At 44.5% G+C, this 26138-nt stretch overlaps 2 protein-coding genes across 3 annotated transcripts in view; one reads left to right on the forward strand and one right to left on the reverse strand.

Annotated features, from left to right (window-relative positions):
- DMTF1 (cyclin D binding myb like transcription factor 1) overlaps positions 1–1415 on the forward strand; it is a 47673-nt gene extending 46258 nt beyond the window's left edge. For both annotated transcript variants that reach the window (XM_080663235.1, XM_080663236.1), the window contains one exon: positions 121–1415. In XM_080663235.1, the coding sequence (XP_080519361.1) occupies positions 121–230 (110 nt within the window). In that variant the 3' untranslated portion in view covers positions 231–1415. The remainder of the gene's footprint in view (positions 1–120) is intronic.
- Positions 1239–24041, reverse strand: TMEM243 (transmembrane protein 243). Its single transcript, XM_080663237.1, has 5 exons — positions 23706–24041; positions 22994–23277; positions 4379–4429; positions 3253–3357; positions 1239–1855 (listed from the first exon to the last, which is right to left on the reverse strand). Exons 2-5 carry the CDS (start codon positions 23069–23071, stop codon positions 1733–1735), a joined length of 357 nt encoding a protein of 118 aa, XP_080519363.1. The 5' UTR covers positions 23072–23277; positions 23706–24041; the 3' UTR covers positions 1239–1732.
- Positions 24042–26138: the final 2097 nt, after the last annotated feature.

A 26138-nucleotide genomic window follows, 5' to 3' on the forward strand; every position in this document is an offset into this window, starting at 1 on the left:
CTTGATCCAACAATAAAGATTAGTCTTCTTATTAAATTTTGCACTTTGGTAGAATGCATGGATTAGGAAATATATATGTTATATACATTTAAGACTGATTTGAAATTTAATTCATTACAGATCCCATATTCCAACATCATCGAGAAGAATCAAATATCATTGGGTCATCTTTGGGCAGTCCTGTTTCAGAAGACTCAAAGGATGTTGAAGATTTGGTAAACTGTCATTAGGTAATTCTTAGAAACAGGTAGTTCAGGCAAAGAAGCCACACTGTTAATTACAACATCCCCAAAGAAATAGGAGAAATCCCCAAGAGGCTCAACTTACCATTCCTCTGGCTTTTAAATACATACAGTGCTTAAGCCACGAACAGTGTTGCTGCTATGACTTTTTACCTCCTTTAAATATATCGTTGAGGTCTAGTCTTATGGAAGTATAGTATGGGAGGTCTTAAATACATAGATCCCTGTGGTAAGTGCCATCTGTTAGCAGGGAATTTCATTCACTTCAGCCACTGAGAAGAGTTTTAAATCACCAAAGTTTACTGTGTTTTAAAAATGGTGTAATATTCATCTCTGATGATCAGATATGAATCTCTGTCTAGTCCCAAGTAAGCCTGTTTATATTTCATCAACATGGTCTGGAGTTACCAGTGACCTTCTTCAAAAAGATCATTAGCTTGAGACTGACCAGCATACAAGGACACAGACCTAGGAGGTGATTGTGCTGCAGTTTCCTTTGGTTTTACTGATTGCTGGCATTGGGAGCTGATTCAGGCTGGGTAGAGAAGAAAGCATTAAGAGATAAAAATATTCACTACAGGTTTGTTTTTTTTATTACTTTAAAGGGACTATGGATAATGGTTGTGTCAAAACTCAGTTTTCACTTCTTCAGAACCCACTGTCATCAGTTTACAAAATTAGCACTTTGAAGTAAAATGAAATGGGAAGGAAGTTCCCTGTCCTATACTATGACCATTTCTTACGCATTTTGCAATATAAAGTACCCAGAAAATAATTAAGGAGGGTATCAGTTTTCTGTTCACTTAGTGCATTAGCTGGTGAGGGTGTGATAAAATTTCTCCCTCTCGGGCAATTTTAAAAAAACAAAATTTGCTTCTGTAATGAAATGAAACAAATGAAGAGTCATTCCTGTACTAGAGAAGGTTAAACCAAAACTAGCCTCTTAAAGCTTTAACATATATGACTCTATAGAAAAGTAAACAAAAAAAAAAAAACGACCTTGTATAAATTATTTTATTTATTATTGTAATTAGATCTTCACAATCAAATTGTCTTTTCACCCATCTCTGTTTTGTTAATGTGAAAACAAATTGTAGTTTTAAGCAAGAGTTGGTTGCCTAGGGAACAATAATTGTATATTCAGTTTAACAGAAATAAAAGAATATTTGTCTTAAAATGCAAGATTGATTGTTACATAGCCTTTCGCCATGCCATTACATTATAAAAAATTTCAATTTCAAAAGTGAAAATCACTTGTGCTGTTTGAGGTTTAAGGGTTGGAATGTTTAAGTGCAACATCAGCTCCTTAAAAAAGCAAAGTGATCTATATAATGTCTCCCCTGCAAGAGGGGATTTAGATTTACAATTAACATGAAAATCATGTATCAGACTTGTGCGGGAGATTCTTCAGCATACCTTATCCAGCTTTTATTCACAGTCCTAGTGTATATCTTTGAAGAGACCTGGTAAGTATTTTCTCCTTGGCGGCCTCACTTTCCCACATCATGGAAGTACAGGTTCGCACATATACATAACATGGTGATAGAAAATAAGATATAGTAAATTAGGTTTCTAAATTTCGGTTCTAAGTCTCCTTGTCGATACCAGTAGATCTAAAAGAAGAAGAATTAAATAAAAATTTAAGTAATAGCCATTGGTTCAAGTATTTAAAATACAACTAATTATTTTTGCCCTGGATGAGACAGATTTTTGTATTAATCTACATTCCTGAGACTTAATGCAGCCAGAATTTAATTCTTATTCTTTATCATTCAAGTAGTGCCACTAAGTTTCCGCATCCAAAATCATACTGTTCCTGTTTGCTCAGTTAACACTGTTCTATGTTCAAACCAACAGCATCCACCAATCATTTGGCAGTCATTCAAAAATGTGTCCCTTTCGGATGTTTTAAATACAGGGTGGGCAAAAGTAGGTTTGCAGTTAAAAGTATGCCAGAGTTTATTCTTTTGTATATTTTCCCATACAAACAATTAAACCTATCTTTCCTCACCCCTTCATATTTGAGTAAAAGATACAGTTCCTTTAGGTACTGGAAGGGGCAACAACTTTTTAATTTATATACAGTTCAGGCTGCCAGTACAAAATTGGGCTTACATATGCATGTATTTGGTTTAAACTAAATTAGTTAGTCACTTCTGGCTTTAGGCCGGGGGTGGGAGGAGAGCATCTCTGGTAGCTTTGTTCCAAAGGCTCCTAAAGTGAGGTGGCCAGTCCTCCCCTCAGATCATAGGACAGCAGAATCGGTGCATTAGAAGTTTGGAGATCCTGTTTAATCTTAAGTCAAATGAGCATATTGCTATTATGATTCAAGCCCTATGTGAGTCAAAACAAATACTCTTAAGGGGTTTACTGTGTTGATTCTTCCTCTTATCAAAGGAAATGAAACAATAGCCAACTAATGAATGACTGAACACTTGGCTAATACCCAACTGAGGCCTACCACCATCTTTATTTCTCACCTAAAAGAAAAGCTTTGTAGTAAAATTGAAACTGTAGTGACAAGTACAGCTGCAGCTCTGGGTTCCCCTGGAGAATTACTTTCATTTGGGGAGGTAAGCACAGAAATTAAAACAGACTTTTTAATTATTAGAAATAAATCCAGAGCGCTAGTGCTGTATCTCTTCCCATAAGAGCAGGAATAGCCTTTCCCAAAGCCTGTTGAGCCCCGTATGCACTTCTTGAAGGAAGATGCATTAAGTAAAGTACAACAAATCTTCGGCCATCTAAGTCTTTTTTAGTATTTCTTTTTTTCCATTTTTTAGCACCAAGGGAAGTTTCCCTTTAAGGTTACAACTTTGGGATTTAAGAGGAAAGAAATTCAGATTAAAAAAGAAAACCCTGCTATTAATATTGAGAATTCTGACATCCTTGGGGGGTGGGGTTGTAATTAGAGATACCCTTTCAGATAGACCCAGAGCTGGGAATTAATCCAGGTACAGCAACCTTCAGCCCTCCAGGATATTCAATTTCAATTCTAAACAGTACTCACAAGTATGCAGGCAGTAATACTACTCAAAGAGATGCAGACTGCAAAAAATATATTCAATGGTTTTGGAGGTGGTTGAGGGAAAACAAAAGCACTGATCAGCGTTACCTGTATGAAGAGAAATTAGGCCTTAGGAGTAATTTGGTTAGACAATGTAATATAACATACTTCACACTGTAAAATGATATTTATCACCAGATTTGCCTTATGGAATGTTAATTTAATGTAATGTTTAATAAAATACTTGCTTGACTATTACTTCATTTAGTACTTCCTCTTTCTAACTTTTTCCTCCTTTATGAAAGGTGACAAAACAAAGAGCAGTATAACTAGCTAACCTCAAAATAATCTCTTCATTAACAAAGATTAAAAAGCATTTTAGCCTCATTCCTAGCATTAATAATTACATCATTCCTAGGATTAATAATTACATTGGGAAAAGTTCTAACCTTTTTGTTATTTTGAATACTCCCAACAAAAAAATAAAACCAAAACTGTTTTTGCTTAACATTATGAAAAATACTGAAAGGGATTTCTAATGCCCTATGGAGATCTGTTTCTACCATAGATACAGCAATATACCTATTCTTTTTTTTATCAAGAAGCCTTGTTAACAAATTGCCTAAAGTTTTCTTACATTTAATGAATATGCACCACAGAAATGTCACTCTCAGACTATGGGAAATAGCTGTTTTTTATTTTATTGTGATAGCACCAACCTATATTAAACAGGCTGTATAATATGACCAAATATTTTTAACCCAAAATATGATGAATGTGCTTTAAGGAACAAAGTAAACTTAAGATATTAGCAAAAAAAGTGAGGACCTATAGGATACTGTATGTACAGAAGGGAGTTGCTGGTAGACATTGACACATTACTTATTTACTAGGCGAACTCAGAAAAATAAGTTATTTGACTTGTACTATTACACATATTCAACTATGTATGCAGGTGGAAACCAATTTAGCTACTCGAGTTACTAAATGCAATTTTAAGTGGTAATAAAATTGAAAAGTCTTAATGTAGTATTTTTTTTTTTTTTTGAAGACTTCATTGAACCACAATACTAAAGTTTTTAAAACTTTGGCTAAAAGCCCAGGTGAGACACAAAATAAAGATACTTACTAGAATCAATAAGGATGTTAAGATGCCAACAACTAAATTGATGATTCGATCCTGAAAGAGAGAAGAGTTTTTGAGCCATATGGTAGATCAATGGCACTTTCAGAAAAGTACACTAGGCACTGCATGATTAGAATCCTATCTAATAAAAGAGTAATATGCAAATTGACTGTCACTCCAACACACAAGATGGCTGCCCCCATGTGGACTCAAGATGGCCAGCAGGGGAGGGCAGTTGGGAGGGACCAGGCCTGCAAGGGAGGGCAGTTGGGGGCGATCAGGCCAGCAGGGGAGGGCAGTTAGAGGTGACCAGGCTGGCAGAAGAGGGAAATTGGGGGTGACCGGGCCTGCAGGGAAGGGCATTTGGGGGGGACCCAGGCCTGCAGGGGAGAGCAGTTGTGGGGGACCAGGTCTGCAGGGAAGGGCAGTTAGGGGCAATCAGGCTGGCAGGGGAGTGTTAGGGGGTGATCAGGCTGGCAGGCAGAAGCGGTTAGGGGCAATCAGGAAGGCAGGTAGGCGAGCAGTTGGGAGCCAGTAGTCCTGGATTGTGAGAGGGATGTCCGACTGCCCGTTTAGGCCTGATCCCACTGGGCAGTCGGACATCCCTCGAGATTGGGAGGGTGCAGGCTGGGCTGAGGGACAAATTTCGTGCACCGGGCCTCTAGTGAAGAAATAAAGATCCTGCCCCTCTCTTTACACATACATAATTGCCAGAAAGGCAAAGTGTACTCTGCCGCCAAAGTGGAAAAAGGTACTCTGGGAAGACAGGGATGTCAATATAAGAAATATTCAAACCTATAGAGAACTTTTGTGAGTTTATTTGAGCCAAATTGATAATTGTTAGGAGCAAAATCTCAACAGATTAAGAAAATGCTCCAGAGAATGCCAGTTTTGCACCTTAATTTATACATTACAATCAAAAGAGAAGGTGTAAGTGGGTTACATGAAATCTATTTGTGACAGATTAGGGAGGCAGGAGAAAGCAAAGCAGGGAAACCTCTGGGATTGTATAAAAAGTAAGATGATAGATGGTTAACAGTCAACAATTAACAACAATGAGGGATCTGTGGTCTCCACAGAGTGGTGCCTCTGCTTTGAGGGGTCTGGAAAAAGGAAATTACTTTGACATTCCAAAGGTATGTTATTATAGATGCAAAAAAAAAAACAAAACAGGCTTATTGGTAAAGGTGAAAACTGACCTTTGTCAGGGGAGATTTTTTTAGCCTAGGACAAGGCTACCCACCATAAACTGCTTTGGTTAAAAGTTTTAATTGCAGACCATCCTATGTTTGTAAGGCCACCACACAGGCCTCCTGAGATTGTCAGGTTTAACATATGGCCCCATTTCGTCCACAGGATAGGACATTTTTTACACTCAAGTCTTTTGAAGATGGAGAAGGATTCAATGGGGAACATTGAGGCTTACAAAAAAATCTGTGTGCTGCTAGAACAGTAGGAGCAGGAGCAAAGAGACAGGAGCCCTGGGATGGCCAGCCCAGATCCTTGGTGAAAAGAACCAGACTGTAGTGATGTCAAGTGCCATCATGAGTTTTTTTCCAACTTATTAAATGGGGAAAAGTCTTCAATATATAAACCCCCTGAATGTCTTGTCTTTCCCATCCTCACCCCAACAAACCACAATGGTTTCAAAAGCTTCTGGTTGAATCCAATCTTAATTTTACAGGTTAAGGTACATTTAGGCCCGGTGAGTGTGGTTAAATATTGCCTAAAGTCACGCAGCAAGTTAGAAGCAACTTCGAAACAGGGTTCCTAAATCAGGGCCTCTGACTAGACTTAGCTTCAGTTATGGGGACATAAAAAAATTAAATACTTCACATACATATGTTACTAATATTAATTATGCAGACCATATATATGTATTAAGTTATAGAAGTTATTTGTAGAGTTTACAGAATAAGGTCATAAGGAGTTAAGACCTGATGAGCAAACACTACTGTAAGGCCAATAAAACCAAGCCGTCTTATTTCTGAGAAAGCTGAGTAATGAATCAGTAATCTTACAGATTGTCTTGGTAAAGTTTTAGCAGAGAACAGCAGGATATGGAATAAACAAAAGCTCAGAGATGGGAAGGGTATAGGAACCAGCACAAAACAGCAACTAAACACTCATTTCATACTGAAAAATAAGAATCCAAAGTTAAGAGGCAGGCAGAGCTGGGAGGCAAGAGTGAAAGAAAGCCAAGAATTATATGGGGTGTGCCTACTCTAACTAACCAAGGACAAACCACTGTCCAGACCAAGGCCAGTGCAAGTCAGTGTTGCATGGTACAAAGGAAACTGAATACCTGCCACACCCTTTCTCACCTAGGAAGCTCCGACCAAATCTTACCACCGCCCCAGCTAGGGGAGTCTACACAGCACATAATAGCCTGGAATGCCAACCATTTTTTTTTTTAAATGTATTTTATTGATTTTTACAGATAGGAAGGGTGAGGGACAGAGAGTTAGAAACATCGATCAGCTGCCTCCTGCACACCCCCTACTGGTATGTGCCCACAACCAAGGTACATGCCCTTGACGGGACCCTTCAGTCCACAGGCTCTATCCACTGAGCCAAACCAGCCAGGGCGATGCCGACCATTTTTAGAGAAGAGACCCAGGGGCTAATCACTGGTCACTATTATTCCCACACAACACAAATTTTAAATGTGTGTGTGTTTAACATAAATGTGTATATAGTCTATTACCACTCTACCTTGTGAAAAAGGTTCATCTAAACTCTTATGGTCTATGCTGAGAAGTCAAGAGTATCTGCTCCCAACTATTTATAATCTCCAGGGATTTGCAAAAGCTTAAGGAAGTCTGCATACCTGCCAGCATTCCTCTTACCAACAGAAAGAAGCCAGTGAAGATGTTCAGGTGAGAGGTAGCCAAGAATCACTCATCTCTGAACAGCAAGTTGCCAACCAGGATCAAAGTGTGTGTGTGTGCGGGGGGAAGGGGAAAATGGTGAGGAATAGTAACTATGCCAAAAGTTTTTGCATATCTTTTCTGAAAGTCCTGGGATGAAATGGTATTATGAGAATAAAACAAGCTCAGGGAAACTGAAAACTTGCCCAAGTTCTCAATACCAATGAGTAATGGAGACAGGATTCAATACCAACAGAGCAGATTCCATTTATCCTCCTCACTGGAAGAGCAACCTAGAACGCTACTGCTGGTCTAGACAAAGACACCAAGTGGCAGTTAACACCTCGAAAAGCCTATTGCCAAGGTATTCCCGTGAAGTGTTTATCTTCCAGGAATGAAGAGTTCCTCATAAGTGATTTTTTTTTTCAGATTGTCGGACTTATCCATGTAAGCCTAACTGGTTTTAATCACTCATGAAAATATATCTAAACTAATGACTACTACCCTGCTTGCCTTCTAGCGTTCACCAAATGGAACGCTGAGACATCTACATAAATACTGGTTACTCTATTGTTATAACGCAGTCTCTCTGGGCTCCCAAGATGGGATGAACTATTTGGCAAAGGGCAGGAGAATTTCTCACAGGGTATTCTTTCTCCAAGCCAAGACCTTGGGTTCAGACCTTCTGCTATCAAAGTAACCATGAGTAGAGCCAAAAAAACAGTTAACTTTGGAAGACCTCTCACTCTTAGGCTCTTTCTTCTAAATGCTTGCTACACAAAGTGTGTTCTGTGGGCCAGCAACACTGCCCCCAGCTGAGAGCAGAATACTGGGCTTCACTCCAGACCCACTGAATCAGAATCTGCATTTTAACAACTACTCAGGTGACTTTTGTGCACATTTAAAATTTTAAGAAGCACTGCTCTAAAGTTTATATTCTAAATGAAACCATTTTGAATACTGATTAAGTCCAAGTCAAAGGTGAGAGACCTTTCCCTGGGCCCAGAGATTGTTTCTCAGGGCTTTATTAGCTCCCCCAGCTCCCAGTCTCCAAAGATAAAAGAATAGAGAACAATTAAACAGCCAATTAATTAGTATTTCAGGAGTTTTAGAATTGATAGGCTCCAAATCAGAAATAGAGTACTTGGGGAAAAGAGACTACCAAATTTAATTTTTGCTGTTTATGGAATGAACTGAAACTCAGATTATTTCCACTAGTATAGCCAGTCCCTATTATTTTAATTTCTCACAGAAACTAGCGCTATCTCCTCCCCAGTTTTATTACCTTTTTCCATCTACCAAAACCATTCTCCCTTCCCAGAGCCTTAAACTTGATACTGTTGCTTATTTTCACTCCCCAAGGAAGCTTGACAGGATCAAAACCAGCCTTGATCCTTACCTGCAGAGATGATAGGATAGGGAATCAGGATGTCCTTCCCAAAGACAAATACTCAACAACAGGTTGAGAGATAGTCTTAACTCATATACATGCAGATATGAGCACATGAACATAAAAATATACATGTATAGTCTTGAGAGGGATTCTGATATATAACCTCATAAGTTATTTGTTCATTTAAACATTATCTCAATTATATTTCAATAAAAGAAAAATCCATCTACTATATTCCAGATGCAAACACACAACAATGAATGAAACCGTCTCTACCTTCAGGAAGTTTACACTATCCAGAGCGCCAGAGGGCACTTAGGAGAAAGGAAGTGAGGTTCCTTGGCCGTCAGGGAGGGAAGAGCAGGAGTAGGAGCCACACATCTTCATCTTCCTTTGAAATGGGGAAGAAGAAAAAAATGGACATACATGCAAATGGCTTCTACCTGTCAAGCAAGTAAGGAACATCTTACCTCCATTTACCAATGGGTAACTAGATTCAATGACACAGGTAATGGTAAGGTCTCCTATCCAATGCTTTATGCAAAATGCAAGCCTAGCAAGCAGTTCAAAGGGCTAAGAATCCTTACACCAATACAAGTGGTCCCTGAAATTAGTCAAAAGACCAAGGTTTTCAACGGAGTTCTGCCACTGGCTAGTTGTGTAACTTTAAAAGGATCCCTTAACCCATTTGGGTCTATCAAATCAAATGATCTCTGGTCCCTTCCTGCTTTAATTTATGGCTCAGGATCATCAATCACCACTTGGGCCAGAGTAGAAGGCCAACTCCCCAGTAATCAAAAATTAGAGGAGCCCCCACCCAATCTTGCTTCATTAGCCAGCATCTTGCTACAAGACAGCGAACCCCAAACTGATTTCAAATGCTCAGCTGTTTAATGATGGCCCTGGAAGGAAATGGGCAATAACATCCCAAATAACCAAACCTGGCAATTGTCCTCAGCAACCTGGAAACATCCTAGCAGACAGTGTGAAATGCTAAGAAGAGTCATATCATGTTTGACCTTCTATTTCCACAACAATTTATGTTTTGCCTGCTTCCAAATGGACTTAAGGACTTGTGCTACTCTAGTAAAACTCTTAACCCGTTTAAGCAACAATAAAAAGAGCAAGAAATAATTTCTAAAGGGGTTTTGGGAATGAAAAGAGTTTACAGGAAAGAATTTCACTATAGAAAACTTTTCTGCTTTAAGTTCAAATGTTAGTAGGAAGATTCCTGGCAGCCAAGTGGGAAATTCAAGGGGGTTTATAAGTTCTCACTAACAAAAGCAAGCATGCTGGGTCACAAGAGGCAAACTTCCCCTGGGTCTACGCAGAGTTTGTTGCCTGGGTCTATGCAAATACGAGGACAGAACATGCAGCTACTTCATCCACAATCATTTCTTATACTGACCCATAGAAAAGCCAAAGGCAGAATGTTCCCAAAGGAGTAAGGTGTGGGGTGGGAGGTGGGATGGCTGACATGCCACACTCCCAATGTGACTGCTCATCCTTCAGAGCTCAACTCAGACATCACCTCCTGGGCATCATCCTCTGGTCCCTCCCCTCAGGACGTGAGATGTTCCTGTCTCAGGGCTCCAGGATCACATTACCCATGTTCTTGCACCAAAATAAAATGTATTGCCTGTCTCTTCAATGAGGACTGGCGGTTCACTGAGGTTGGGGAAGACAGCCTACTGTTTTCCTTCCTAGAGAGCGGCATACTGCTGGCACTCACGCTGTGAAGATGGTGAAACAGAGGATTCACAGACAGCCTTTTCCTTACAGTGCCTCTCACAGCACAGGCTGCTCTCCTCACCCACCTTCCTCAGAACAGTGAGTGGCCTTGCTGCTCCATGAGGGACACCCAGCACACAGAGGCTAGGGCCTGGTCCTGTTGCCCAAAAGGACATGTCTTTGCCAGCCACGAAGGCCCCACATCTAGTGGAGGCTCCAGGCTGGGCTCCACTGACCCTATGGAAATTATCCACAGGAAACCAGCCTGAGCACAAGCCCAGTTACCAGGGTTCTGCTACAGCAGGACCAGCACGGGTGTCAGAGGCATGACGGCACTCCTGCTGAGGAGCTGGTCCTTCACGCCCCGGGAGACGCGGAGCAAAACAGAAACCCCCTCGCAGAAAAGAAAACCCCGCATGGACAGCGCCATGAAGACATTCCCTTCCACACTCCAGAGAGAGGCTGGGGAAGGGTTAACAATGAGAACTCCATTTTTGGTGTTACGGGACTTCAGATTTCACGGACAAAATTTCCAGTCCATATGACATATGTGAAAATTAATATCCTGTCAATTTTAAGAGGCTTTTAACCAAGGTGTGCCTAATAATTAAATTAACAGGGTATTTTTTGTTATTAATTCACTGTTATTTTTAACGTATTTTAGCAAATAGGCCATATGTTGAAAAAAACACTATTAATTTTTTGATGACATAAATATTACATATCTACAACTATATCCATATTTAAATCCAAGAATCACCACTTGTAAACAATGTTCAGTGTATGACTAGCACATGATCACATTGCATCGGTTCTGTTGTCACGTGGTGTGACTTTCTGAAGCAGTTTTAACAGGTGCAGGTGATGTTCCCACGTGATGCTAAGCCACGCCCCAGCTGTGTGCATCTGTTTACTCACAGTGACTGGTAAATGCACACATTTACTAGACCTATTCAGTATAAATTTAAAATTACAATAATACATAGAGAAAACTTTTCTGTGAAATTAAAACTGCCATAAATACTTAATTTTAATTACACAAATATGGCTACAAGTAATTTGTCAAATTTTTAACATAGGCATTTGAAATACCTACTTTATTATATAAGGGACTTTCAGCTTTAATGGAAACCCCCTTGACCAAATTAGTCCTTTATATCAAGGTTTTACTGTACTTCTTTCTCTGGGACTCCATAAAAGTCCTTCTCTTCAGACAACATCACAGGCAGCCCTATAGACCAGTGGTCGGCAAACTCATTAGTCAACAGAGCCAAATATCAACAGTACAATGATTGAAATTTCTTTTGAGAGCCAAATTTTTTAAACTTAAACTTCTTCTTCTAACGCCACTTCTTCAAAATAGACTCGCCCAGGCCGTGGTATTTTGTGGAAGAGCCACACTCAAGGGGCCAAAGAGCCATATGTGATTTGCGAGCCACAGTTTGCCAACCACTGCTATAGACCCACATTCGCTCTCCAGGTGTTCTCAGTCCTACAGGGTCAGTCTTCACACCCCACCCCTGCAAGTCCTGTCAGCCACCCCACCCCACCCTGAAAGTCTGTCCCATGTGAGCACCCAGTCTCTGGGACTATAGCATTCTCCCATGCTGGATGTCCCTTGCTGCCTGTCTCTGAACATTCTCCCCAACAGAGCCCCTGCTACCCACAGCTCATCCCACATTCTCCGGGCCAGAAGTGGGGGCAAGGCATTCCCTGCTTCCCAGGCCAGGCTGTCAGGGTAATTTCAGTAATATCCTCTGCTATGGTCTGAAAGTTTGTGTCCCCCGCCCCTCCCAAATTAAATTAAAATCTTAAGGCTCAATGTGACAGTATTAGGAGGGAGGTGCTTAGGTCATGAGGGTGGAGGCCTCATAAATGGGATTAGTGCCCTTATTTAAAAAATAAAAGGCTCCAGAGAGCTCCCTAGCCCCTACTGCCACGTGAGAATACACTCAGAAGTCTCCAACCCAGAAGAGGGCCTTCACCCAGCCCTGCAGGTACCTGACCTCAGACTTCCAGCATCCAGAACCACGAGAGAAATACTAGTCTATGGTATTCTGTTGGAGCAGCTGGAATGGAATAAAACATCCTCAAGTTTCTGAAACGTATGTGCCCTGGCAGTCTCATGCCAACTTCTTCCCTTCGTCTCAGTTACCTCAATTATTTCAGCACCTGCTTTGCCACATCCCTCTTCCTCCAACCCTCTGCTCTACTGCCTCAATCTGGGCTTCACCCACATCCACTGACTATCAGGGGTCCTCAAACTTTTTAAACAGGGGGCCAGTTCACTGTCCCTCAGACCGTTGGGAGGGCCGGACTATAGCTTAAAAAAACAACTATAAACAAATTCCTATGCGCACTGCAGGCCCGGGACGAGTCGGCTGCTAAGCAGGACAGGCAGCGGCACCCGGCGGGCCGGATAAATGTCCTCGGCGGGCCACATGTGTCCCGCGGGCCGTAGTTTGAGGGCCCCTGGATCCCAACCTCTGACCGGAGGGCCTCCCTACCAATCTCTGACCGTGGAGTCAGCAGTTTCAGCAATGCGCAGAAGACTTCCTGGTGGATATGCTCATCTGCTTTGGATGCTGAGTCACCCTCAACACTCCAGTTGCTTCTGTGCTGGGGTGAAGCCTTGCTGTGAAACCTTCAAACGGTCCTAACTTAACTCCCAGTTTACTCGTCAGCTCCTCCTCTGCTCTATAAGGTCCTGGAGGCTAAGGGCCATGTCTGCCATTCGACTGGGAGAGCAGAGCTGCCACTACCCAGAGTGCAGATAATGTTCTTCTGATTGTACAAAGGTGTCACCGTATTGGTGGAAAGTGGCACTGGTCATTTCCCTCGGCCAATCACAGTGTCCAGCATAGACTAGATGCTCAAATGTTAGCTAAAAGAACAAACTAACTGAGTTTACCATAAATTCATGTTTTTGGCTGAGCTTTCACTGTTTTTCCATGGCCTTTTATTTTGGGTTGACTCTGCCTCTTTCAAGAAAGTAGTTAGAAGCTCTACCTCAAACAGGTTCCTGGTACCACTCTTGAAGACTATACAGCAGCAGAAATTCTTACACACATAAAAAGGCCACAAAAAAAGAGGAAAACTCCTCCCCTATTTTCATTCCTTCTGTCTTGAAGAGGACCAGCAGGTGATCAGTTTCTCTGCCAATCTTGTACCCATTCTCTGGCTCAATTAATTATCTCTGTCCTCATCTCTACATTGAATTTCTTCCTTCATGGAGTTTTGGCCTCAAAAACCTCAACATTAGAAGAGCCTTCTATCCATCCTGTTTCCAACTTGGATGCTAAGCATTCATTCTCCACTTTTTTCCATATGCTAAGTGTTAGGAAGTTAGGAAGACAATAAAACAGGGTAAAAGAAGAGTAACCAGGGTGGAAATGGGGGGCTTCGTTTTAGTCAAAAGAATCTCCTCTGATGATGTGACATTTGAGCAGGGGCCTTTATAAGAAAAATAAATGAAACATGCAATGACCTGAGAGAAGGATATTGCAAACAAGCCAGTGCCAAGGCCCTGAGGCAGAAGTGAGCTTGGGAATTAAAAGAAAAAAAAGAAGGCCAGACCCAGCTGGTATGGCTCAGTGGTTGAGCACTGACCCTTGCACCAAGAGGTCACTGGTTCAATTCCTGATCTCAGGCACATGCCCAGACTGCATGCTCAATCCCCAGAAGGGAGCATGCAGGAGGCAGCTGATCAAAGATGTTTCTCTCTCATCGGTGTTTCTATCTGTCGGGAGGGAGGGAGGGAGGGAAGGAGGGAGGGATATTTTTTAAATACTCCTTAAAAAAAAAAAAAAAAAAGGCCAGGATGACTGAAGCTTATTGATAAGAGAAAGAAGAACGAAGATTTGTTTAACGCCTATCTTCCCTGCAGTACATCTATGCTCCATGAGAAAAGAAATACCATCCAGCACATAGCACATTTCCTGAGATGAAGTATGCATAACGATGAATAATTGAATAAAAAAAAATGTACATGCACACTGAACAACCTAAAGCCTCCAGAAGAAAATCATACTCCTTAGCACAGCATTCAAGGCTCTCCACCCAGTCCCGCCCTTCCTCTGACCTTGCCTCCCAAGTGCAGGAGTCCAGTCACAGTGGAACCATCACAACCCCTGGCCACTTCCTGTACTTTCCAGCTCCTACCCCTTTGACACAAGCTGGACCTCCTGTTTGGGACTTCTGGTCACCTCCTCTTGTTAAGTCTTATGGCCTGCTTCTAGGTCTAAGATTCAAAAAACCTCTGATCTGATGTCTCCTGGAGAATTACTCCCTTCTTCATGCTCCCTGGCACTTTGCTCATCCTTTTATTAAAGGGTTCATCCCTTTAAATTCAGTACTTATTATCCCTAGCCCTTATTATCTCTAGCCCACATGTTCTTAGGGTCACTAAAGACAGTGACTGTCTTGTGAGGGAGAGTGAAGAAAAGCAATCTATTCAGCATGTTTGACATGTCCAGAGGGCATGACCTTCCTTCCCACCTTTGTTAGCCTACAAGGAGTGATTCACACCCTTGAGCCACATCCAACAATTTTGCAACTTTGCGTCCAAACTTCTTCATTTCCCATCAAACATAAGGGTTCTCATACCATAAATAAAAGGCCAATTCTCAGAAATGATTTTCCTTTTCTTCTTCCAAATCAATTGTCAGGAAAGCTCTGGAAATGGCTGGGTGGCACGCTTAAAGGGCAGCCCTCTGGGAACACACCTACCGAGAGGATGTGGGAGGAGGTTTGGGCCCAGCTGAGCCGGTGGGTTTAACCTGGGTCCCCAGAGGTACCTGGCTCTGACTCAGCAGGAGCCTCCCCTCACGCTGGCACCAGGGACAACCCTAGGGACAGCACCCATTGGGTGGAGACTGAGGGGACACCTTTTCTCTGATCAAAGGTTCTATCCTTCTGAGGCTTCCCAAAGAAACGCCAGACTGAGCGGTGCCAGCGGATGCGTGAGAAAGGATTTATGAGAATGCAGGGCCGCCCACACCTGACAGTCTCACGCTCTGAACTCTCAGTGCATCCACATCCTCCACGGCTTTGTGTAGCCCTGAACATCAACTTTCCCCTCACTTCTCCCTCGACATCGTAAGTACACAGACGTTTTTATGAGTTTCTCTTATACCACAGATTCACATTTTGAAGTATCTTTCCATTGTGAATGTTTTTGTATACCCATTCTGCCAGATTCTCTTTCTCACAGATCCATGCCCTTGAAATATATTCTTTTCACTGAAGCACCATTTATGAAAATCAGATTACAGCAACAATACAAAACAAACCTATTCCACATGTTTAAGGGGCAAATGATCCCTAGAGTTGGTAACCATAGGAAGTACCCTATTTTTATGTGCTACTGTTCAGAATGAGAGGTATATAGTAAAGGACCCTGCGGTTAAGAGATAACACATGACTTATTCTCCTACCATATGCCTGCCTTGCAAAAGTCACTTAACTTTAGGCCTAAATTCCCATATTTGCACAATGGTCCAATATGCAGGGTTGCTGTAAGGATCAGGAAATGCTACACATAAAGTGTCTAGAACAGAGTGACTGACATTAACACAGGATTGGTTGTTGTCAGTTTGGTGTTAGTGTTAGTTCTACCACATCTAATGCTCATCTCCCAATGAGATGAGGCTCCTCGGGGATGTGTGGGAGCCGAGTGGGTGCTATGCCCTGGACCCAATTTCCAGGGCAGCCCCAATTTCAAATGCATTCCATAATTTCCACGGAAACACATGTCCCTATGGCAGTTCATGAAACATGGTCACCTATACATGGCCTATGGTTTGACCCTAAGGGGAAAAAAAGACTCAATTTGGAAGATCCAGCCTATTACCACAGACCTCGAAAACCCATCTACAGAGAAGAAAACCCAGCAGACCATCCACTTATGAAAGGCCAGACCTTAGTTTAAGTGTTTTTATACAATGCTGTATGTATTCCTACTACCGGCCTTTTTGTGGAAACTCAGCAGGGAGAGGGGAGAGTGAGGACCTTAATTGCAGGAGAGCCTGAAGCACCACTTCCTGTTTTGGTATCAGCATTCCAGGTTTCTTTCTGAACACCAGCTTCCGCCTGTTATTGATGTTCCTGGATCTCCCAAGAATGCAGGTTACTTTTTGGTGATGCTAAATTATCACTTCACTATAAACTTAGTATACATAAAATCAAGGACTAGGCAAAGCATTGTGCCTAGTGCTATGGAGAAATGAGGGCACGGCCTCCTCCCCACAAGGAGTGTATACTCTGGTCCAGAGACAACCTATATATAAGTCCCTCAGAGCACAAGGAGAAGTGCTGGGGCGCCTCTGACTGCCAGGCTTGTAGGAGGAAAGTGTGGCTGCAGGCTGGTTGGAAGGAAGGTTCTGAGGTGGGGAAGTAGACTGAGCAGAATCCAGAAGTTTGGAGAAGACAGGGAGCAACAGAAAGGAGAACATTTGCCAAGACAGGGAGGCAGCTAAAGGAAAGGGGTCCACGAGAAGGTGCCAGCCTGGACTGGGCTTCCATGGATCCTGGGTGAGATCCGGGATGTCAGCCCTCCCTCTGCTCCAGCATCCTCTGAGGAGCTTTCTAAAAATACAGATGCCTGAGCCAAACCCCCAGAGAGTCCCAGTCCTCTGGTCTGGGGGTGGGGAGAGAACACTTATTAGAGCAGGAAAGAAAAAAGTCATGGCCAACCATCTGCCTGAACTGTTTCTCCAGCCCAAGAAACTGCAACTAAAGTGAGAGGCAAGAGGACAACTGATCTAGTCCCTTGGATGACTAGTTCTCCTCTGAGAATCACCCCGAAGTTCTGTCAAAGGAAAGACGCTAGAAACCTGGGAGGACAGCCTTTGGGGCACTGGGCAAGGGAACAGGCAGCTGGCAGACACAACAATATGAACCACAGCTTTGTTCTTAATAAAGCAGCAACCCCCATACCCTTCACGCCTCAAAAGCAAGAAGTAGCCCCTCTAATCTTACACTAGTATTTGCAGAAGCCAAATGCCCCAAGTTTGAATTGCTTGAATTGGACTACACATCAGAAAAAAACCTTGTTTTACACCTTAAAAAATAAAAAAAGGAGGGAAGGGTACATGGAACTTTTGCCTTGTAACCAAAAATCTGAGACTTGAGGCCCAATTCCTTACCCCCTACACAGAGGTTCCCCTCCAATAGTACCTGAGTCCAGTGATGTGCCTTCCTCCAAAGTCACTCACTCTTCTTATGTCACATCCAAGTAGGAATACAGGGATAAGAACTGTCACCACCTTCTTAAAGGATGAATCACTTACTTGGTGACTAGTGAAAATCAATAGGCTGGTCTGCAAACCGGTTTACATTACCTCCCACCAACTGCACTAGGTTTCTCCCCCAGACAGAACCATCCTCTTCTTCCCCTGCTAGGTTCACCAGTCTAGACTGGCTGAAATGATTTCTGATGATTGGGCAGTGAGCTAGCAAATCAAGAAATCAAGACCGCCTTATAGGCCCCGAGGATAACTTAATACCCATCCATTACATAGAAAGATTACCCCAAGGGTGTGTTGTCCTAAAGCAAACTTCTAAAGGTAGCCCTGGGCAAGAGAGGGGGAATACCTCCAGGTTTTAGTTCACACTAGGGGAGGGAAAGGAGGAGCAGGGGTGGAGATTCCTTAAGTAACACTATCAAACCCTAGAAAGTGTCCCTTGAATACTCCTGGGTAGGAGGAGGGGGAGATAAGAATTGGGTAGGGCAGTGGTCGGCAAACTCATTAGTCAACAGAGCCAAATATCAACAGCACAACGATTGAAATTTCCTTTGAGAGCCAAATTTTTTTAAACTTAAACTTCTTCTAACGCCACTTCTTCGAAATAGACTCGCCCAGGCCGTGGTATTTTGTGGAAGAGCCACACTCAAGGGGCCAAAGAGCCGCATGTGGCTCGCGAGCCGCAGTTTGCCGACCACTGGGGTAGGGCATTGTGCCAGTGCTAAAAGACTTGGCCACCAAAACAGTACAAAAAGCACTACTCTCCAACTAGAGTCCCAATGAAAATTAGCATATTAACATATTCTGAGAAGTCCCACAGACTATGCAACCACCCTAACTAACAATCACTTGTTTTAAGACTGGGCTGTCCAATACAATAGTACTCTAACTACATGTGGTTACTGAGCACCTAAAATGTGGCCGGTTCACACTGTGACAGGCTGTAAGTGTAAAATACACACAGGAGTTCAAAGGCTTAGCATGAAAAACAATTTTATAACTATATATTTCCATTTATATTGATTATATAATAAAACAACTGTATTTTGATTATATATTAAAATATTTTGGATGTATGGAGTTGAAACTAATTTCATCTGTTTACACTTTAAAAAACTTTTGTTGTTGTTAATCCTCCATTGATTTTTAGAGAGTGTATGGGGGAGGGGGAGCATCAATATGAGACACATGGATTGGTTGCCTTCTGCACACGCCCCAACCAGACCTGGGATCAAACCTGCCACCCAGGAACATGCCCTTTCCTGGGAATCGAGCCAGTGACCCTTTTGTGCATAGGCCGATGCTCTTAACCACTTACTTTTTTTTTTTAATATATATTTTTATTGACTTCAGAGAGGAAGGGAGGGATAGAAACATCAGTAAGAAACATCAATGATGAAAGAGAACCATTAATTGGCTGCGTCCTACACACCCAGGATAGAGCTGGCAACTTGGGCATGTGCCCTTGATTGGAATTGAACCTAGGACCCTTCAGTCCGCAGGCTGACGCTCTATCCACTGAGCCAAACCGGCTAGGGCTGTTTATACTTTTTAAAATGGCTACTAGGACATTTAAAATCAGGTACGTGGCTCACATTATATTTCTACTGGATAGTGCTTCTTTAGAAAATGCGAAGCTACAGCGCATTAAAAGCCTCAGATATCCTGATTGCCATGGCGTTTGTGCCAGATTTGCTTTTCTTCTAAAAGAGAGGTAATCTATCCCAGAACTTGGGACAGATGAAAAAAGCATCGAGACATTCTGACCAGGATGCATAAGAGAGCCCATTGAGCATTATGTAATCCCAAAGGTACCAAGGAATGAGGGAAATACTTCTTAGAAAAACTGAACAGCTTTCCTTCTTTGTCTTATCCCTTAGATACTTATGTAATAATAGAGAACTGGCTACTTTTGCCTTTCATTCCATGACTCTATCTGTAAAGTTATTCCTAAATATCATGCTAAAGAGTGAATACAGTTGGAGTTCAGTGACTGAAATCATTGTGTGCAGCCAGTGCAGAGGAAGACAGAAGGTCCCTCAGGGACTGCCCAGAAGGGCGCTGCTCAGGGCCCAATGGTTATATATTTATTATTCCCTAGTACAGTGGTCGGCAAACTGTGGCTCGCGAGCCGCAGTTTGCTGCTCTGTTGACTAATGAGTTTGCTGACCACTGGGATAGGGGCTTAATCACAAGGAACAACAACAGCCTGTAATTACTGGAATCATCCTAGACTCTCGATTCCAATAATTACAGGCTGTTGTTGTTCCTTGTGATTAAGCCCCTAGATCTCACTCCCTTTCACTCACTCCATGACCATGGGTGGCCACTTCACCAGTTTCCTGTGAAAGGGTAATAGGTAGGTGAATGTCTACCGTGCTTTTGAGGTACTATACCAGTCAACTCATGAAAGGGTGTTGGTAAAACCTAACCAGAGAACTAGCTGTGTGACTGAAAAAGGTAACCTGCTTTGTGGTTCAGCTTCCTTAGTTCTAACAAGAACAACAACACACATCTTACCAAGGAATTTGAGGATCAAAGGAAAGAAAGCTGAATCCTAGCAGTTGCTGGCACTAAGCAAGAACAGTTTCCCTCTAGACTCCTCTACTCCGTGGGCTTCAGTCATCTTTGCCTTAAAGTTAAGGTCTAGTCCTTTCTAGATTTAAAACTGAGGAATTAAGCAGTACAAATTGGTAGTTGCAGAATAGCCACAGAGATGTAGATTACAACATAGGGAATACAGTCAATAATATCAAGATAAATAGGTGTGGGGCCAGGCTGGGTGACCACTCTGCAAAGTATATGATTTTCTAACCACTTTGCTGTACATCTAAAACTAATACAGAACAATATCACATGTAAATTAATTTAAAAATAAATTTTAAAATAAAGGAATTGAGAGGCTGTATGTCTGGTCAGTTGTTATAAGGTAAATATAAGAACTCAGAAGAGCAGTCACACTATGACAAGAAATGGGTTTTTCCCTTTCTAGATTTTTCTCCTCAAAAGTAGTAGTTCACTAATATTAAGTGTCACTGGGAAATGACTGTTGTGTCCGTTTCCTGGCATCTGAAAGAGAGCACACTGGGAACACCTGGATGCAAGTGCCACTGAAAGGTTTCTCAGGGCCCTAGGAATCCACCCTGCTCCATCAGTGACTGTCCTGCATGGGACTGCACCACTGTAACGTGTCCTGTCCTTTCATCACTGAAGCCCCTTCCTGCGCCTTGCCCACTTCAGGTCAAGTGAAATCATCTGCTGTCTTTGAAGACGGATTCCTCTCCTTCTTCGGGCCTAGCACCTACTTATAACAAACATGTTTTCTCCATCCTCAGACCATCCTTTCTGTTCTGTACAATTTCCCCACATCCAATTACAGAGGGCGCTCAAAGGAGCTGTGAGTAGCTAAATCTGCTGTTAAAATGCCTAAAGCTGCCTGAGTAATATCAGGGCTATATACTCTTGGACTAAAATGTATTCAATAAACAGAGACATATTTGGAATAGCAGTTTTTGGACGGATTTCAAATGGATCACAGGCAATAGGAAACTTACTCACTGACTATTCAGGCCCAAGCAAGAAAACACCAATATTTCTAAGTATCTATATAAATCAACAAGTCCAGCCCTAGTCGATTTGGCTCAGTGGAGAGAGTGACAGCCTGCGGACCAAAGGGTCCCGGGCTCCATTCTCGTCAAAGGCATGTACCTTGGTTGCAGGCTCCTCCGGGGTCAGGGCCCTGGTCCAGGCTCATGCAGGAGGCAACCAATTGACGTGTTTCTCTCGCACTGATATTTCTCTCTGTCCTTCCCTCTCTTCCACTCTCCCTAAAAATCAATGGGGAAAATATCCTCGGGTGAGGATAAATAATCAATCAATCAATAAGTCAATTACCAACCAAGTCATCTACCTCAGTACTCCAGGGCTATGGGGCTAAATGAGGTCAGAGTCTGCATTCCACAGAACCCCAATCTGTGCGCCAAGGCCCATGGGGGAAACAGTGAACCTCTTAGCTCTGGAAACAGCTGGGCAGCCAGATGCCCTCCATCTGATCCCTTCAAGCAACAAGCTGCCTCTATTCTCCAGGCTCCAAATCCTCTTCAAACTCGTTTGGAGGCATTCATATCTAAAAGCTCAAGGCTACCAGACACTGAATGGAGAAGCTATCCTAGGGTCTTCTGCAAGCTTCCCAAATAAAAGTGACCAGCTTCTTCTATGACCCCTCTATACCCCATCCATAACAGAGACCTAATGGTATCACAGGATTTACATATTTCCTCCACCTAGCTGGGTTCCTTGGACCCCCAGGGCCTATCACATAATGCTCAATAATGTGAGCAGAAAAAGAAACATCTGCTGGACTAGAGCCATACTTCTCAAGCCAGGTGCACCGCGGGCTGTGATAATGCAAAGCCACAGGATAAACAAGGAGCACCTTCCTCGAGTTCAGGCTTAAAACACCTTCTTCTTAAGACACTTTAAGAGAAAGCAAAATCCACATGGAGTTTTTAAAAAAAATAAAGTAGTCGTCTTGTAGCAGGCTGGCAGCTTCCAGATTCAGGGCACCGTCCCAGACTGCGGGGTGTACAGGTCCCTATCCTGTCCCTGCCAGGGCTGAGAAACCCAAGAGGATGTGGGTTCCCATGCACCCAACTTTCTGAGAGACTGAACGCAATGTGTCAGGGATCAAAGGCCACCCGTGCCACTTTCCAGGTGAAACCAACAACAGCAACAACACAAAAACAAGCTAATCTTGCCCAAACGACTCAGAAGAAGAAAGCTGAGGCCAGGAAAGGGCGCTCTCTTCCTGGCCTGGCCCAGGACATCACAGGATGAGGCTTGTAAGAAAACAGACTTGGTAAGAGCCTGAAATAACGTACCATAGCTTGGGTGGGTCCAGAGACCCTTGACCGCTTCCTGGAAGGAAAGTCAACAAGAAACTCTCACTTCTCGCCTCGGCAGCGAACCGTTAATGGCCCTGGATCAACAGCAATCAGAAGCACCTCCGGGGAGGGTGGGGGGCCCTGGTACGGAAGCCTGGGGCGCACATCCGAAGCCTCTCGAAGGTCAGCTCCCCGGCGGGTGTGCAAACACCTCCCACCTCCGCCCTCCACTCAAGGGCCCCAACAGCCCAGAACTTGGCCAACTTCCTCCGCGCCCGCCGCCAGGGCGCCAGGCCACCCCCGCCCCAAAGAGGGAGCCGAGTGGCGGGGCAAACACCTCGAGAGGGAGGCGGGTGGAGGAGCCAGCTTTCTCCCTACAAGCGCCTTCAGGGGCCGCGCACGGAACCCGCCTAGACGCTGGACGCCAGGCGGACACACAGACAGACACCTCCCCCCCCCCCCCCCCCCGCCGGGCCAGGAGCCCCTTCCGCGCTCACCTTGGCCGACGTCTCTCCGAACAGCGGTCTGTTGTCCAGACCACTGGTGCCGTAGGTCCTGGTAGAAAAGTCCTCCATGTTGGGGCTTCTTCACTCTCCCCAAAGTCACTCAGCACCGAGCCAGCATTCCCGCCCGAAGTCTCCGGTCCGGGCTCCCCGCGCCGCCCGGTCAGCGGGCACACATCGCCGACCCCGGGCGCCCGGGAGGTCCCGGCGGCGGGCGCTCAGACGCGGGGGGCCAGGCTGCTCCGCCCGAGCCCCGCTCGCCGCCGCATCTTCAGCAGCTGCCGAAGGAAGTGAAAGGAAACACCTTTGGCCGACTCCGCAGGACGCCCCCGCCCGGACAGCGCCGCTTCCCCAAATCTCAGCGCCGCGCCGGCCGGCCGGGCTCGGGCCGCACGGGCCGCCGGGCACCGCTCCTCGCCCGGCCGATCGGCGTCCCCCTCGCCCCGGCCACCCGTGACCCCCGGCCCGCTCCCAGCCCGCCCCCACCCCGCGAGCGCGCAGACCTTCCGGCCCGGGGGCAGTTTTCCGGGGAGAATTCGTTACGAGCCGCTCCTCAAGCCCCGGCACCCCTCCCCACCGCCTCCCCCAGCTCCCGGCGGCGGGAGAAGTGAAGTTAGTGGCCGAGCAGAGCCGAGAGCTCCGCGGAGCCTCACGCAGCGCTGCGGGTGCAGGCCGGCCACTCGGATCCCCGCGTTGGCTGCATTACCTTCCGCTGCTCTCCTCGCGCTCCGTGCGGAGAATCCCGCCTCAGCCCCGCACAGACTGGCCGCCCTTCCGGGAAACCCGCGCCCGCCCCGCGCCCGCAGGCCACACCTCGGCGCCCCCGGCCGCCCGCACGCTGAAGAGTCCCGGCCGCGCTGGGGGCCGCGGGTCCCGCGTCCACACCCGCGCGGGACTCGGTGCCGAGGCTGGGGCGCGGGCCGGCAGGAGAGCTCTCGGGCCGGCGGAGAGCGGCGCACGGTCCGGGAGCCGCGCTGCGGGTTCCCCTCGGAGCTTCGGGCCGGGACCCCGCGCCGCTGTCGCAAACCGACTCGGCCCGCCCAGGCCACGTCACGGCCGAGGCTGCCAATCCCACGCGCCGGGGCGACGCGTTGGCTGCGGAGCGTTAGCTCTGGAGGTGCCAGTTGATTCCCCGTGGGACGGCCGGCTCCCCCGCGGCACGTTTCTGAGCCTCTTAGCCTTTAGCGTCTGCGCGAGCCACAGGAGCAAAGCACATTTCTGAAGATAGCTTTGCATTTGGCTAAAAGCATCTTAAAAACACAACCACCCCAGTGTTTGCGCAATAGGACGGAATGGGGTCCTTGATAAATTTGGTTGAGGGTGTGGATGTCTGGTTTTGCCTGTGATAGGGGTCCCGTGTGGTTCACAGAAACAGCCGGGAGGTAATGAGTGCGAGGTACTTCGACTTGTCTGCTCATCCCGCCAGGGCAGGTGCTGACTCAGCATGTTTGCAGCCACGGGGAGTGCGTGTCTGTCAACCTCTTCACTTCTTAGAGAACAGAGAACTGGAGGTGGATACACTTCTAGGCAAGCAACATAGCATCGCTCTGCACGTGGGTCATTTATAAGTATAGGACACAAACACAGGCAGGCTAGTGTCCCTGGACCCGCCAACTCCTAGACGAAAGAAAGCTCTAACAATATTTGTGTGCACGGAGGGCCCATGTTGTCAACGAGAGTCCCAGCAAAGATTCCAGGTGGTCCCTTAACAGTTTAGGACAAGGGATGAGGACAAGATGGACACCTGGCTGTAGGTTTGGAATTTGCAACACTGACTAGAATCAGGTATTATGCATATCTGATCTACCAGTTATGTATTTTATAAATGATCTCTTTGTTCAGGACTTTTTGTTATAACAGGAATTTTTACCCAGTATTGTTTAACCAGTTCTGTTAGAAAGTTGATTGGCCCAACAGATAACTTCCTTATACTCATATTCAGCAACATTCACTCACAAATACTTTAGAGGACAAACACTTTTAAGACAGGCAACCATCAAACTTCAATTCCACAGGCTATGTGATCTTGGGCAAGTTATCTAGCTTCTTTTAAGCTCCTTTTTATGTAAAAAGGAAAGATTGATAACAATAAATGAAACTAGAATATCTAAATACATATATCTATATCTATCTATCTATCTATCTATCTATCTATCTATATATTTATCTGACACTATAGGATGCTATGGGTGTATGTAGGGCACCCACAGCCTCAGGTGGCAGGGGAAGCTTCCTAGAGAAGCCTTCTAAATCAAGACACCTCCCAAGAAAAGAGTGTGCTTTAGCCAAGGTAAAGAAGAGAGTCCAGAAGGCTGGCGGGAGAGACCAGATGCTTGTGTAGGGTATATCTGAGGAGAAGTTGTGTCAGGGTTAACCACCCTCTCCTTCAAGAGCTGCTTGGTCTCTTGTCTCATATCAATTTTGTGCCTCTGCTCCATTTTTTCCCCCCTAAGAACCAATTTCATTATGATTACTACTCCCCAAAACTTTAACTTCAATAAGGCTTTAGCTTGAGTTGGGGTACTAAATGGGGAAAATGGATCTTGCAATTCCACTGCCCACCACTGCTTTAGAGTTTCCATCTCTATTTTTTAGTTCAGATTCACATGAGAAACTTTGGTCCGATGAGTCCAGATTATGGATTGGTTTCTACTTGTATCAGGTTCTCCACACCCAACCAGCTAAAGCTGGGACCAGATAGAACATATCTCTTCTATGGTCCACCGTTCCAGCAGAGCAGGATGGAGGACATTTAAATAAAACACATAGTATGTGTGATAGTCAATGACAGGTTATCCAAATTGAATCGCCTGGTAACTTGTTAGAAATGCAGAGCTTTAGTCCTAGCCCTGATCTACTGAATCATGATCTGTATTTTAATAAGACTCCCAGGGGATTTGTATGCACTTTGAAGTTTGAAAAGCACTTCTTTCATACATCTCTATTTTTATAAATTGGGCCACAGGCCATATAGATGACCCTCCCAAATACCATAGCTCTTCGTATTTTTTTTTTTAAATTGTGCTTCCGCCACTCATTTCAATGCAACATTCTGACCTTGGTCATCATTCAGAACTGCACCACGTTGGAAATATGTCCAGAGAGACCATTCGGTATGCTTTGTCCTCCAGTCCTTCCT

Source organism: Plecotus auritus (assembly GCF_963455305.1).
Source record: "Plecotus auritus genome assembly, chromosome: 4".
Lineage (NCBI taxonomy): Eukaryota > Metazoa > Chordata > Mammalia > Chiroptera > Vespertilionidae > Plecotus > Plecotus auritus.

What these genes read in the sequence shown, in the direction of transcription:
- TMEM243 (XM_080663237.1), bottom strand. Translation starts at nt 23,071, where the DNA reads ATGGAGGACTTTTCTACCAGGACCTACGGCACCAGTGGTCTGGACAAC. An exon ending in TCGGAGAGACGTCGGCCAAG is followed by an intron (nt 4,430 to 22,993) that starts GTGAGCGCGGAA and finishes TCTCTCTTTCAG; the next exon opens with GATCGAATCATCAATTTAGT. An exon ending in GTATTACTGCCTGCATACTT is followed by an intron (nt 1,856 to 3,252) that starts GTGAGTACTGTT and finishes TTCTTCTTTTAG; the next exon opens with ATCTACTGGTATCGACAAGG.